Source organism: Pelophylax lessonae, assembly GCF_965119305.1.
Source record: "Pelophylax lessonae genome assembly, chromosome: 4".
NCBI classification, from domain to species: Eukaryota; Metazoa; Chordata; class Amphibia; order Anura; family Ranidae; genus Pelophylax; species Pelophylax lessonae.
Window position 1 is genome coordinate 55,070,100 of NC_138771.1, and position 16,751 is coordinate 55,086,850.

General features: G+C 39.7%; 1 protein-coding gene across 2 annotated transcripts in view; it reads left to right on the plus strand.

The window, feature by feature from the left end:
- Positions 1-16,751, plus strand: part of ARNT2 (aryl hydrocarbon receptor nuclear translocator 2) — a 228,672-nt gene that overhangs the window by 130,728 nt on the left and 81,193 nt on the right. For both annotated transcript variants that reach the window (XM_082253227.1, XM_082253228.1), the window contains one exon: positions 4,003-4,068. In XM_082253227.1, the coding sequence (XP_082109353.1) occupies positions 4,003-4,068 (66 nt within the window). The remainder of the gene's footprint in view (positions 1-4,002; positions 4,069-16,751) is intronic.

The window sequence follows — 16,751 nt, forward strand, 5'->3', positions numbered from 1 at the left end:
CATGTTGTCAATTATCTGCAAAAGGTGTATAGTGTCTTTAGTATAGGATGCTAAATTTGTAACGTGTGGTCTTAGGTGTGCGTCAATCACTTGACTCACACCTTCCGAAATAAAAACCTTTTCCAGAGACAATCGTTTTCCTCGGAGGGTTGGCCATGTCTTTGCGGAATTTTGGAAGTGTATAGAATATGGGTATGTGGGGATGCTTTATCTGTATATATTCCGACAGTTCCAGGGAATTGATTGCCTCTTTTAATGCAATATCTACCAGATTATAATACTCTTGGTTGTACACATCAATTGTAGCTGCCAAGATTTTACGATAACATTGGTCATTTTTGAGAACTTTTAGGCACATATTTACATACATTTGATTGTCCATAAGGAAAATGTCCTGTTTCCCCCCCCCCATCAGACGGTTTGATAGTTATTTTTATGTTATTTTTGAGGGATGTAAGAGCTAGTCGCTGTTTTGGATTCAAATTATCTGTCCTGAAATCAGTTTGTAGTGACTCTGTTTCTTTGGTTACTTGTTTGACAAATAGCGCTAAGGTGGGATTTTGACTAAGTGGTGGAAATCTATGGGATTTTTTACAAAACTTTTTAGTAGAAGATATTTCTTTCTTTATCACTATCTTCCTCTAAGCTATCTATGTCCACCAAATCCATAGAGTCGTTGAACCCACTTTCCTGTAGAAGCAGGTTCAGATCGCAAATTGTTCTGAACTCTGCTGCCGTAAGATTTTGTTCAGTTTCATCTTCCTTCTTAGTTTCTTTGTTTTAAATAATAAACTCCTAGCAAACAAGTTAAAATCTTTTATAGTTTCAAATTTATCCCCGTGCTGGGACAAAAAGATAGTCCCAAAATAAATACCTGTCTTTTCTCACTACAAAAGGATCCATCCCTTTGTGTGGTTTCTGTGATTGTTTTGTTTCCCTAAAAAACCTTTTGTCATTTGTATTGTAGGGTCTCATTCTTTGTTTTTGTCTGTCGTAAGTGTTTTTGTCGTTTTTTTTCTCAAAGAGTACAGAAAGATATTGATTTATTTGGCCTATACAGAAGATTTTGGACAGAGCAGGGCTCATTAAGACTTACAGTATATCAGTGTAATTGGGAATAGAAGTTCCAGTCTGAAGCTAAATGTGATAGGACTGTCTTTATAATTCCACTTCTGTACTCTTTGTTGGTAACACTCATTTTTAAGCTTAGGAGTTGCGAAGGGTACATTGTATTTAAGCATTTCAGCTCCAGAAGATTCTATCCCCTTCATGACCAGGGCATTTTTTGCTATTCAGCCCTGTGCTACTCTAACTAGTAGTTGCACAATCATACAACTCTGTACTCGCATGAAATTTATATTATTTTTTCACAAAAATAGAGCTTTTTTTTGGTAGTATTTGATCACCACTGGGTTTTTTATTTTTTATCGTATAAACGAGAAAAGACTGAAAATTAAAAAAAAAAATATTTTCTGTTATAAAACATATCAGATTAAAAAATCTGAAAATCAAATTTCTTCATAAATTTAGGGCAAAATGTTTTCTGCTACATGTCTTTGGTAAATAAAAATCCCAATAGGCGTATATTTATTGGTTTGTGCGAAAGTTATAGCATCTACAAATGATGGTATATATACTGGATTTTTTATTTATTTTTTTAAACTAGCAAAGGCAGTGAACCGTGACTTATAGTGGAACTGTGATAATGCAACTGGCAATCTGAAACTAACTGACACTTTGTGGGAACTGACTAAGTGACACTGACATCACCATTGACACTAATACAGTGATCAGTGATAATAACATACACTGTTACTGTACCAATGACACTGGCCCGGGAAGGGGTTAACATCTCGGGTGATCAAGGGGTTAAATGTGTAATGTGTGTAACGTGGGCTGCTTCTTACTAAATGTCGATTTGTTTCTTATCCCTGCTTTGCAGGAAGAAACAAAGAGATCAGTCCCTCTGTACAGATGCCTGGTGTTGATTGTCAATGCCAGGCTCTGGGCTGTGATTGGACACAGGCGATTAGCAGGTCTCGGCCATGAATCATTAGTCCAATCACAGCAGAGCCGGTGGGCGGGGGCACGCACGCCCTGAACCCTGAAGAAAGCCGCAAGGTACAGATATGTTACTGTGCCTGTACGAGCCACCCTGCTGCAGTAAATGTACTGTGGCGGGTGCAAGCAGTTATCTTATAATTAAAGTGATGTTTTAGGATCCAGTGGGTTTAGTATGCGGTAATAAAGGCACATCCCTTCTTTTTAGATTATAAGCTCTAACAAGCAGTTCCCTCTGATTCTTCCTGTATTTAATTGTTTTGTAACTGCAATGTCTGCCCTCATGTTGTAAAGTGCTGCTAAACTGTTGGTGCTATATAAATCTTGTAAACTAATAAATAATAATAAAAACATCACCTTTGCGTTCCAGATTGTTGCTCACTTTTCAGCTTACTTTTTATGCGATTTTTACATTGTAAGCTCTAAAGAGCGGGGCCCCCCTGATTCCTCTTGTATTGAATTGTATTGTAAGTGTACTGTCTGCCTTCATTTTGTAAAGCGCAAACTGTTGGCGCTATATAAATCCTGTGCAACAGTAATGTAAGATCGCAGATTATAAGACATTTAACTTTGGCACCCATTCACACCTAAACACACACACATTGCAATGTATGTGGTAATGCACATGTAGCTGTGAATGGGTTGATAGAGTTAAAGCACACTAATCTGCAGGTCATAGATGTGAGCATTCCCACATGGGAAAGAATTGCATTTTCATGCAGTAAAATGCATCTGTTTTGCTGCTGGAAAATAGATGAGTTTGGATAAACCCTAAAACATTTCTAAATTCCAACAAAGGTGTCCTTGACTAAAAGCATTCATCTTCGCTTTCTTCCATTGACAAATACCTTAGTATTTCTTAAATTACCTGTCTGCGCTACTTACATTGTTCCTTTGTGATGAGTTGCAAATGGTAGCGGCTTGCAGTTTCCTATGAGACTTTAGTGGTGTGATGCAAGGTCATGTATCATGTGCTGTCCTTATGGTAAAGGTCCAGGGGGTACAGCTGGGGACAAAAGGGTGCTTATTTAGCAGGGATTTTCCTGTTTTGTTGAAAGAAAACAACAGAAAATGGCAAGAATACAGAGACTAAAGTAATTTACACTTATCCACCAGGCTGATCTGATCTGAAATCCTCCCGCTTTCAGATTTCATGCAGTGCAGAATATGGCTGTGGTGACACTTTTCAGGAACCCCAGATTTTCTCCTAATGCTGCGCGGGTATGGCGTGTGTGTAATATGACAACGTAACATCTACACCTAGGGGCTTAAACTTGTGATTATTTTCTGAACATACAGTTCAGTAAAACACTTCCTGCTGGTTTCTCTGAAAGTAAAATCACAATGGATGTTTGCATGTTAATTAAACAATATCTAAGATGTTTTAAGACTTAAAGTGATTGTAAAGTTTCATTTTTTATTTTTTAAATAACAAACATGTTATACTTACCTCCTCTGTGCAGTTTGTTTTGCACAGAGCAGCCTGGATCCTCCTGTTCTCGGGTCCCTCATTCCTGCTCCCGGCCCCTTCCTCCTATCGAGTACCCCCACAGCAAGCAGCTTGCTATAGGGGCACCTGAGCTGAGCTGCAGCTTTGTGTGACCATTCAGACATGGGGGTTGCCGTTCGGCCCGCCCCCTCTCTCTCCTAATTTGCTAACTGACTTTGATTGACATCTACGGGAGCCAATGGCACCGCGGCTGTGTTACAGCCAATTAGGAGGGAGAGTCTCCAGCGGCCGAGGGACTTGTGGACCTCGTTAGAGAGAGATGGGGTTAAGGTAAGTATTAGGAGGTGCTGGGGATGCTGCTACACCCAGAAGGTGTTTTACCTTAATGCATAGAATGCATTAAGATAAAAAAAACCTTCTGACTTTAAAACTCCTTTAAAATTGCTACCTTCAATTTATTTAACTCCAATATTTATTATGTTTTCCTGTAGATGTGGTAACGCTCCTCTGGATCATCTACCACTCAACAGAATCAGCACAATGAGGAAGAGGTACAGGTAAGTTTTATATGTTGCAATGGAGCCACAGTGGTAAGAATCATTGACTTGCATTACTAAGGTCTTGAGGTCTGCTCTGACCAGAACTTTATCTACATAAAGCGGTATTAAATCCAACAACCAAAATGTAATATATTGCAATTTCCTAATTATTTAATTATGGAGGTTGCAGTAGTTTTCTTTTTTGTGGGCTTTTTCACCTGGGGATCCGGCCAGTAACACATTTCCTGACTTAGGGTGTCTCCTGGAGGCCTGTTGGATGGAGGAGCAACAGAGACATCTTCGGAGAGCAGCTGCTGGGGAGAGGGTAGTGTTAGATGCACCAGCAGATATAGATGGAATGATTAATACATTAAAGTGGATATTTACAGCATCTGAGCACCACAAACCAAAAACACTATTTAATTACTTTGGAAATTTAAAGAGAACTACCCATCCATTCATGTCTCTATGCTTTATTTTGTTGAGAAATTACTTTAAAAAACACCTTCTAGCATTTCTGGCTATGGCCATCTTGAGTAAAGGCAAATGATTCATGCAGAATTTACTTCCTGGAATCCATCTTCTCTTAGCTCAAGCATGCATGCAGGAGGATGTGCTTAGCTGAGAAAACCCCTCTGTCCTCTCTTCCCGTCCTGAAGGCTCCTGGGATATTTGACATTATTTGCCTAGGCATGAAACCAGGAGGTAACTGAGGTTTAAAACAAGTAAATATGATATATTTTCATATCTATTTATTAATGCTAGCAGCATGAGGATTCAAAATAATCAGTGTTTAATGGGGATTTTTTTTTTGTTTTGTTTTTTTTTTGGGGATAAAGGTATAATATTAATAAAAGCTGACCATTGTAAGCACCCCTGTCATTGGTAAATGGTTTGTCTGAACCCTCCTCCTACCACTTTGCTCTTTTGCTGGACAGCTTGGTCTGTTAAAGGAAGTTGAAAAACAGCAGACTAACTGACCAGATTACCAGGTGAAAATAAAGGAAAAAAACCTACAAAGAAAATTTCAGCTGCAATTTAATATTTTTTTGTTTTTGGGTTTAATACCACTTTAACCACTTCTGGACCGGAAGGATTTGCCCCCTTAATGACCAGACCATTGCGATTCGGCATTGCGTTACTTTAGCGGAAAATTGCGCGGTCGCGCGACACTGTACTGAAATAAAATTGATGTCCTTTTTTTCCCCACAAATAGAGCTTTCTTTTGGTGGTATTCGATCACCTCTGCGATTTTTATTTTTTGCGCTATAAACTAAAAAAAAAGCAACAATTCTGAAAAAAAAAACAATATTTTTCACATTCTGCTATATAGAATTCCCACAAAAAAAATTTAAAAATCTAATTTTTTCATCCTTTTAGGCAAATTCGTATTCTGCTACATATTTTAGGTAAAAAAAATTGCAATAAGCGTATTTTGATTGTTTTGCACAAAAGTTATCGCGTCGACAAACTAAGGGAAAGATTTATGTCATTTTTATTTATTTATTTTTTTACTTGTAATGGCGGCAATCTGTGATTTTTAGCGGCGTGCACTCGCCCCCCCAGCACCAAGTACGCAACCGGGGTAGGGCTAAGTCGGTTCGCGCAGGAGGGCCAGGCTGCCACAGTAAATGTGCAGCGGGCGGTACAGAAGCTGTTAATGTAACTTTCGGCAGCATGTGCTTTGTTTTCCTCCCCAGTCCAAAATCAAATCAACAAATTAAAGTAGAACTACTAAGGACATTTCTTTTTCATTTTGAAAGTCAGGGAGGGTTATAACCCAGTTTTTTTTTTTTTTTTTGTCATCTGTGTCCCATAGGGGAGATTTCGCCTTACTTCCTGTCCAATAGCCAAAACAGGAACTGAGAGGAAATCCCTTCAAATTGAGGGAAACCAAGGGTGTCACCAGGGTCACCAGAACTAGTGTCCCCATTGGAAGATTTTATCTCTTAACACTGTTCTGGGAACAAACCAAAATTTGGGATTTTCTTTTACATTCAGTGATAATAGAAAACAGGACAAATAGAGAGGGTGAATCTCCCTAATGGGGGCACAGACAACAAGAAAATCATGACAGGTGCTCTAATACCTCTCCACTCTATCCAAAACTTAAAAAAAACATTTTGTCTTAGGTACACTGAATATTTTTATATATATATATATATATATATATATATATTACAAATAGAAAAACGTTTTGGGACTTTATATGAGGCATAGCCACCTTCGGGCTGTATGCCTCCATCCCTGGGTCATAAAGAAGCATTGGGGAAGGGGGGAAAAAATGAAAAGGGGGGTATACTAGGCAATAGATATAAATTGTAACATGTGGTCAACTAGATGTAGTGTGGACATTCCACAACATAATCATAATATAGTAACATAATACAAAGAGCTAGTTGCCTAACATCCCAGAAGGCTGGGAAACATGGGATAAATGAAGGGGGGAGCAGGTGGGACTTTAAATGAAGTGCATACAAGGGGTTGGGATGCAAAGGACTGATAAAGGTATAAAGGTGGGTCCACAATAAAATAACGATATAAGCAATTTAATGTGTGTCATCAATCATACAGATATACAATATTGGCATAGGCACATACATGTGATGGTATACAATAATACAGTTAAAACAACATGATTAGAAAATCACATATGGCTGGTCAAGGCCTAAAATGGTTGAGGCATTGGCTATAAAACGGGCATATGCGAAACCCTGAAGTAGATACATAAGTAACCGTATAAGTATACAAAAGGGATTGCATCATAATAAGCTCAACGCGTTTCGTGGAGTAGATTCCACTTCTTCAGGAGCGGATGCATCCCATGTCACTGCAAAGAGAGTAAAGAATTCCCCTTATAATATAAAATTATTAGAGATAACAGGGATGGATATGTAATCCAAGTCCAAGCCAACTCCACCCAATGTACTCACAGCCATGAAAATCATGTAAGTATAGAATGTTGTGGGCAGCGGTCCAACGGGGATTGACGTCTAACCGGGAGCTGAGGAAGACCAATAAGCGGCCCGGCGAGAGACCATGAGAGGGCATTCCGGAAGAAGCAGGTGTGTCCCAATAAGAGGAATAATTGTGATGAATGTCAATAGAGGTCTCCTGAGGGGATGCCATCCCCTCAGGAGACCTCTATTGACATTCATCACAATTATTCCTCTTATTGGGACACACCTGCTTCTTCCGGAATGCCCTCTCATGGTCTCTCGCCGGGCCGCTTATTGGTCTTCCTCAGCTCCCGGTTAGACGTCAATCCCCGTTGGACCGCTGCCCACAACATTCTATACTTACATGATTTTCATGGCTGTGAGTACATTGGGTGGAGTTGGCTTGGACTTGGATTACATATCCATCCCTGTTATCTCTAATAATTTTATATTATAAGGGGAATTCTTTACTCTCTTTGCAGTGACATGGGATGCATCCGCTCCTGAAGAAGTGGAATCTACTCCACGAAACGCGTTGAGCTTATTATGATGCAATCCCTTTTGTATACTTATACGGTTACTTATGTATCTACTTCAGGGTTTCGCATATGCCCGTTTTATAGCCAATGCCTCAACCATTTTAGGCCTTGACCAGCCATATGTGATTTTCTAATCATGTTGTTTTAACTGTATTATTGTATACCATCACATGTATGTGCCTATGCCAATATTGTATATCTGTATGATTGATGACACACATTAAATTGCTTATATCGTTATTTTATTGTGGACCCACCTTTATACCTTTATCAGTCGTTTGCATCCCAACCCCTTGTATGCACTTCATTTAAAGTCCCACCTGCTCCCCCCTTCATTTATCCCATGTTTCCCAGCCTTCTGGGATGTTAGGCAACTAGCTCTTTGTATTATGTTACTATATTATGATTATGAAAAAATATATAAAATAAATACCAACAAATGATAAATAAATTATATCCCCTGCGCACACGCTGATTAATTGATGGTTAAATGTGTCCAATTGCAGACCTACCGCAGCTACTTAAAAATTGTACATATGTTAAAAGATTACCGGAAAACGTCCAAAATGAACCAAAACTAGTAACAGTAGCGCTGATAGAACAATACAGTAATGATATTCCTCCACACACAATGGTGTTAAATGTGTACAGTCTCTTTAAATATCATGTGTAAAGTCTCTTAAAATCTCCACTGCTTTGGATAAATTCGTGAGATTAAAGGGTCACCACCACACAAATCCTTCACCCAGGTGCTCAATGAGGGGAGTGGCAACTCACCAGATCATGTGGCCCTCCTATTCTCATAGGAAGGGCTACAAGGTGTAAAACAAAAGATCTCCTCCAGTCAAATCACCACCACACGATCCTGTCTCTCCCTGCAGGAACTCCTCTCTCCTCTCAATAATTCAGCAATGCACCGTGTTAAAGGCAAAAGAGAGAGGGACACCCACTAGTGTGATATTGTTTCAACTCCACATTTATTCACACAAAAAATCCAAATAAAATGTACTCACAAACAAACATAGTATAAAGCCTCCAACAATAATCGTATGGGAAGTCTCTCGGTATTACCACTCGGCCCTCCGCAAGGCTGGCTCACCCTCTCCGCGCTGATGTACCAGGCTGCACCGACCTCCGTGGTAGCTCCGATCACTTCCGGACGCCGTAGGATTCACTCCCTGACATGTTTCGTCATATCCGACTTGTTCACAGGGAAGTGAACCCTACGGCACGGCGTTGTATTTAAAGAGGACGGAATGCTGACACCTACAGGTCACGTCCTGTAGAACGGCCCCTCTATGCTAGTTCCTATGGATACCAGCACAACGGATGGCGTGGATAAACACACCCATTTATGCTAATTCCCGGGATAGCACTAAATAGTGCTTACTTTTTACAGGTATTCTATTAGCATCCCGAATAATGGATATATCAACCCACCACCTAATTTCGGGTACACGCTAGTTCCTCTCCATTTTACCGGATAAAGACTGCGATATTAACCTGTTAGGGCCAATACCGATATCGTGTCAACATTCCTTAATAACAAACCAGATACACAATCAAAAGATAATAAACATTAAAATCAAATTAACCACTTCCATACCGAGTCATGTAAAATGACGTCGGCAAAGTGGTTGTCTAGATCCGGGCCGCCGTCATATGACGTCGGCCCGTTCTAGCTGCTACTGCGCGCCCCCGGCGGCGCGCAGCGGCGCGATCAGGGATGAGGCTCGTCCCTCGGACATAGCCCATCACTGATCAAGGTAAACAGCCAATAGAAATTGGCTGTTTACCACGTGATCGGCTGTGTCAATCACAGCCGATCACATGAGCGGCTCCAGCACGAGCCGCTCGTTCTCTCTGCAATGCGCGCCCCCGGGGGCGCGCAGAGCAGCGATCGGGGACGAGGCTCGTCCCTCGGACAGAGTCGATCCCCGATCTAGGTAAAGAGCCAATGAAATTGGCTCTTTACCACGTGACCGGCTGTGTCCAATCACAGCCGGTCACAAATGTCAACAGAGAACACGGTAACTAGCTGTCACCGTGTTCTCCTCCTCACACACTGATCCTGTGTGAGGAGGAGATTGTGGTAACAGCTAGTTACCAACTACAGTGCACCCTAAACACACTGATTGCCCCCCCCCCAATAAAGAGCACCTGTTACTAGCCCATCAAAGTACCCGAGTACCTGTCATCAGGTACTCAGATGACAGGTACTCGGGTACTCTGATGGGCTGGTGACAGGTATTCGGGTACTCTGATGACAGGTACTCAGGTACTCTGATGACGGATACTCTGATGACAGGTACTCGGGTACTCTGATGACAGGTACTCGGGTACTCTGACGGGTACTCGGGTACTCTGATGACAGGTACTCGGGTACTCTGACGGGTACTCGGGTACTCTGATGACGGGTACTCGGGTACTCTGATGACGGGTACTCGGGTACTCTAATGACGGGTACTCGGGTACTCTGATGACAGGTACTCGGGTACTCTGATGACGGGTACTCGGGTACTCTGATGACAGGTACTCGGGTACTCTGATGACAGGTACTCGAGTACTCTGATGACGGGTACTCGGGTACTCTGACAGGTACTCGGGTACTCTGATGACAGGTACTCGGGTACTCTGATGACAGGTACTCGGGTACTTTGAGTACCTGTCAACGGAGTACCCGTCATCAGAGTACCTGAGTACCTGTCACCTACCCATCAGAGTACCCGAGTACCTTCCACCTGCTCATCAGAGTACCTGACGCCTGAAGTACCCAAGTACTTGCCGCCTGCTCATCAGTACCCATCACTACTAATCAGTACTCATCAGTACCTATCACGTATCAGTACTGATCATCAGTACCCATCAGTACAGTATCACCTATCACCTATCAGTCAGTGAGTACTACTCATCAGTACCTATCACCTGCCTGTCACCTGCCCATCAGAGTACCCGAGTACCTGTCACCTGCCTATCGGAGTACCCGAGTACCTGCCACCTGCTCATCAGTACCAGAGTACCTGTCACCTGCCTGTCACCTGCCCAACAAAGTACCCGAGTACCTGTCACCCTTCATACAGCCACCATGTCCAAGTCCAAAAAGGTTTATATACGTCCTCCGTTTAAACCTAAATACCGGTGTTATGGCAGCAGATAGATGCCATAACCCTGGTATTTTTTTAAACGGCGGACGGTTGGCTTTCCGATAAGGGTGGTCCCAGCGGCGGATTCGCCGTGGGATCACCCTTCCGGGATGGCGGAAGAGGCGCCCCCCCCCCCTCCCGACGCGTTCCGGTCCTTTTCCCCGCTTACCGGACCCGCCGGCAGCGGGGAAAACGATCCGGTCCCGAATCCTCACAGACAGGATGTCGAGTGAGGGCAAGCTTGCCCTCACTTGACTCTATGGTCTTGGAGGACCGGAGCTACGGAAAATGTTGTTGCCTAGCAACCGGTTTAAAGGTCCTTTTTTTTTTTTTTTTTTTTCATTTTATATTATAATTATTTTTTTATTTTTTTTTTTCTATCTTTTAGTGTACTTGTGAGATCTGAGGACTTTTTGACCCCAGATCTCACAAAAAAGAGGTCCTGTCGTGCCTATTTCTATTACGAGGAATATTTACATTTCTTTTAATAGAAATAAAAATGATCAATTTTTTTTTTTTTTTTTAAACGGTGTAAAAATAAAAAATAATAAATAAAATAAATAGTAAAAAAAAAAAAATTAAAGCGCCCTGTCCCCGTTAGCTCGCGCGCAGAAGCGAATGCATACAGAAACCCCGCCCACATATGTAAACGGTGTTCAAACCACACATGTGAGGTATCGCCGCGATCGTTAGAGCAAGGGGAATAATTTGAGCCCTAGACCTTCTCTGTAACTCAAAGATGGCAACCTGTAGAAATTTTTAAATTGTCGCCTATGGGGATTTTTAAGTACCAAAGTTTGTCACCATTCCGTGAGCGTGCGCAATTTTGAAACATGACATGTTGGGTATCTATTTACTCGGTGTAACATTATCTTTCACATTATGGAAAAAAATTGGGCTAACTTTACTGGTTTCTTATTTTTTAATTAAAAAAAGTGAATTTTTTCCAAAAAAATTGCGTTTGGAAGACCGCTACGCAAATACGGTGTGATAAAAAATATTGCAACAATCTCCATTTTATTCTCTAGGGTCTCTGCTAAAAAAAAATATATAATGTTTGGGGGTTCTAAGCAGTTTTCTAGCAAAACAACTGATTTTAGCTTGTAAACACCAAATGTCAAAAATAGGCCTAGGCAAGTGGCTAGGATGCATGATGATGCTCCTTGGATGTTAGGCCCCTCTATATGGCTAGGCTGTGAAAAAGTCTCACACATGTGGTATTGCCATACTCAGGAGGAGTGGCAGAATGTATTTTGGGGTGTCATTTTTGCTATGTACATGCTATGTGTTAGGAATATCCTATAAATTGACAACTTTGTGTAAAAAAAAAAAGTTTTCATTTTTTTCCCACATTTTCCAAAAACCTGTGGAAAAAAATGATATGTTCAAACGACCCATAATGCCTCATAGAATATACGTTGGAGTGTTTGCTTTCCAAAATGGGGTCATTTTGTGGACTTTTCCATTGTATTGGTGCTCTAGGGCCTTGAAAAGTGTGATAGGTAGTAAGAAAGTTTTATGTGTATTTATGCTCCTAGAACGCCTGAATGTGCTTCTTGGACGTGGAGTCTCTTTTTGTGGCCAGGCTGTGTAAAAGTCTCACACATGTGGTATCGCCATACTCGGAAGGAGTAGCAGAATGTATTTTTGGGTGTAATTTTTGCTGTGTACATGCTATGTGTTAGAAATAGCTTATAAATTGACAACTTTGTGGGAAAAAAAAGAAAAAAATAATTTTTTTTTCATTTTCCCAAGAATTGTGGGAAAAAATTACAACTTCAAAAAACTCACCATGCCTCTTACTAAATACCTTGGACTGTCTACTTTACAAAAAGGGGTCATTTGGTCGGTATTTGTACTGTCCTGACATTTCAGGGCCTCAAGAAAGGAGATAGGCAGTCAGTACATCTGGTGTGATCAATTTTCAGTAATTGGTACCATAGCTTCTAGACTCAATAACTTTCACACAGACTAAATAATATACACTAATTTGGGTTAATTTTACCAGAGACATGTAGCAGTATACATTTTGGCCCAAATGTATGAAGAAAAATTTATTTTTTGCAAAATTTCATAATTGAAACTAAAAAAAAGTGTTTTTTTTTCAAAATTTTTGCTCTTTTTTTGCATATATCACGAAAAAAAAAAAACCCCAGTTGTGATCAAATACCACCAAAAGAAAGCTCTATTTGTGTGAAAAAAATGATAAAAATTTTGTTTGGTTATAGTGTAGCATGACCGCGCAATTGTCATTCAAAGTGTGAGAGTGCTGAAAGCTGAAAATTGGTCTGGGCAGGAAGGGTGTCTAACTGCTCTGTATGGAAGCGGTTAAATATATGTATGTGGATTCAGTAATATATAGATAAAAACAATACAATTGTTGTCCATCCAGATTTAAAAATATATAAAACAGACAAGAATAACCCTCACAGGAGAAAAAGGGAAACAATGGCTTGAATTACATGACAAATGTATAAAAACGATAAAACTATAAATACTAAAAATAGACGATATTGTAAAAGGACAATAATTAAATTAATAGAAAAACCAAAATAATAAAATTCCATATAAATATACACTATCCATAAAATCACAAATCACTGATAAAACAGTTTAAATCTAGGTCGATATTCAAACCTTTGGGATCCAGGGCCTGGGTGAGGAAAATCCACTTAGTTTCGCACTTGGATAATTCTCTCATCCAGTTTGCCCCCCTCCATGAGGGGGTAACCCTTTCAATACCCCAAAAATGTAAACTGCGGGGATCCTGATTATGGTGTCTTCTGAAGTGTTCAGAGACACTATGATCTTTAAAACCAGTTAAAATGTTCGTAATATGTTCCCCTACGCGTTTTTTTAGGGTGCGTTTTGTACGACCAATATAAATCCTATTACACGGACACATCAGACCATATACGACATGAGTTGTATCGCAAGTAATAAGGTTTTGGATTTTAAAGTGCTTGTTAATTGCTGGCACATAAAACTCACTCAGCATTCCGTCCTCTTTAAATACAACGCCGTGCCGTAGGGTTCACTTCCCTGTGAACAAGTCGGATATGACGAAACATGTCAGGGAGTGAATCCTACGGCGTCCGGAAGTGATCGGAGCTACCACGGAGGTCGGTGCAGCCTGGTACATCAGCGCGGAGAGGGTGAGCCAGCCTTGCGGAGGGCCGAGTGGTAATACCGAGAGACTTCCCATACGATTATTGTTGGAGGCTTTATACTATGTTTGTTTGTGAGTACATTTTATTTGGATTTTTTGTGTGAATAAATGTGGAGTTGAAACAATATCACACTAGTGGGTGTCCCCCTCTCTTTTGCCTTTAACACGGTGCATTGCTATATTATGATTATGTTGTGGAATGTCCACACTACATCTAGTTGACCACATGTTACAATTTATATCTATTGCCTAGTATACCCATATATATATATATATATATATATATATATATATATATTACAGAATAATATGATTTGTTTGATTGTTCTTACACTGTATATTGATTGTTATTAATTTTTGCACATTTTGAAAGGTACCTACATTGTAAAATGCTACAGAAGAATATATCAGTTTTATATAAGTAGAATATTCATACTAGCAACAAAAGGGTCTCTACACTCAGATGCAGGGTTGTCTGGTATTAAAAAATCACATGTAAGACATTCTTCAGGTGTCATCCATCCTTTTGTCAACCCCAATTTCAAAAATGGGACGCTGTGTAAAATCTACATGAAAACAGAATACAATGATTTTCAAATCTAAGTTCACAGTAAAAAACATATAAAATGTTTAAACTGTGAAAATGTGCCATTTAAAAAAAAAAAAAGCCCACTTTGGGACTTTAACGCAGTTAATGTATAACAGACCTTTTTTAATATAAAAAATGATCTTTATTATACAAAGAATTCCTTAAAAAAGGCATCATATAAATGTTAAAAAACCTTGAATAGCTCTGACAATACCATATATAAATCCCCCATCTTGGAATAATTCATACATCCAAGATTATACAATGATAGTCATGAAAGATACATATGACAGTCCCAACACATTTCATTCATTCCAATCCAAGATCTTCTTCAGGGGGCCTTGGAAGATGAGAGGTCTCTGGATACTTACAAACTTTTTAAACTAGGGACACAAATCTGTCAGAGCCTTTTCTTTAAAACTTAAGGATGTGCGCCATTTAACCTGGGCTTTGATGGCTTTGTTTCCCTAGTTTAAAAATCTTGTAAGTATCCAAAAATGTATTGCAATTACGGCTGTGATTATCATTCAAATGGAAATTGTACTAATTTTTGCACGTCTAATATCTAGAGACATCCCCCCTTCCAATGCCCCTTGAAGAAGATCTTGGATTGTAATGATTAAAACGCACCAGGGCTATCAAATGTATCTTTCATTACTATCATCACTATATATTCTTGGATGTATGTATTATTTTAAGATGAGAGATTTGTATATGGTATCGTCAGAGCTACTCAAGATTTTTTAACATTTATATGTCTTTTTTAAGGAATTTTTTGTATAATAAAAATCAATCAACCCCTCTCTCTCCTCATTGGCTTACTGACTTTGATTAACAGCAGTGGGAACCAGTGGCGCTCCACTGCTGTCTCAGTCAATGAGGAGAGAGAGCCCTGGACAGCCGAGACTCTTGTGCAACATCGCTGGATTGAGATGGGGCTCAGGTAAGTACTAGGGGGGCTGAGGGTGGAGCTGCACAAAGAAGGTTGTTTATCTTAATGCATAGAATGCATTAGGATAAAAACCTTCTGACTTTAGAACCGCTTTAATAAAGATGTTATACTTTACCTGCGTTAAAATCCTCAGGGGGAATTTTTTTTTAATGGTTCTGGGGACGAGCAGTTGATCTTTTTCATTGTTTCAATTTTTGTATTGTAAGAAAAGAAGCATAATCATTTTGAAATTGATGGCAGAAACACGTCTCAAAAAAGTTGGGACAGGGCAACAAAAAGCTGGCAAAGTAAATAGTACTAACAAGGAGGAGCTGGAAGTATATCTTTTAACTAATTAGAATAATTGGCACCATGTCAGTAACATGATTGGGTATAAAAAGGGCATCTTAGAGAGTCAGAGTGTCTGAGAAGTAAAGATAGGCAGAGATTCACCAATGTGTAAAAAGCTGCATCTAAAAATTGTCAAACAATTTTCAAATAATGTTCCTCACTGTAAAATTGCAAAGACTTTATATATATCCACATATAACTACAGTACATAATATCATGAAAAGATTCCTAAAATCTGGAGAAATCGCTGTGCGCAAGGAACAAGGCTGAAATGCAATATTGGATGCCCATGATCTTTAGGCCCTCAGACAGCACTGCATTTTTATGATGAACAACACTGCATTGGCTCAGGAATACTGCCAACAGTCACTGTCTGTAAACAAAGTGCCACCCAAAAAAGCAGGTAAAGCTCTATCATGCAAAGAAGAAGCCATATCTGAACATGGTCCAGAAATGCCGCTAGGCCAAAGCTCATTTAAAATTGTCTGTTGCAAAGTTGAAAACTGTTCTGTGGTCAGATGAATTTTTGGCATGAGCGCTATGTCCTCTAGACCAGTGGTCCTCAACCCTGGCCTACAGGGCCCACTAACAGGCCAGATTTGCAACATAACTTAACCACTTTAATACAGGGCAGTTAAACACCTTCCCGCCCAGACCAATTTTCAGCTTTCAGCGCTCTCACACTTTGAATGACAATTGCTCAGTCATGCTACACTGTAACCAAACAAAATTTTTATCATTTTTTTCACACAAATAGAGCTTTCTTTTGGTGGTATTTGATCACAACTGGGTTTTTTAATTTTTGTGATATAAGCAGAAAAAGAGCAAAAATTTTGCAAAAAAAACACTTTTTTTTAGTTTCCATTAAAAAATTTTGCAAAAAATTAATTTTTCTTCATACATTTTGGCCAAAATGTATACTGCTACTTATCTCTAGTAAAAATAACCCATATTAGTGTATATTATTTAGTCTGTGTGAAAGTTATTGAGTCTAGAAGCTATGGTACCAATTCCTGAAAATTGATCACACCTGATGTACT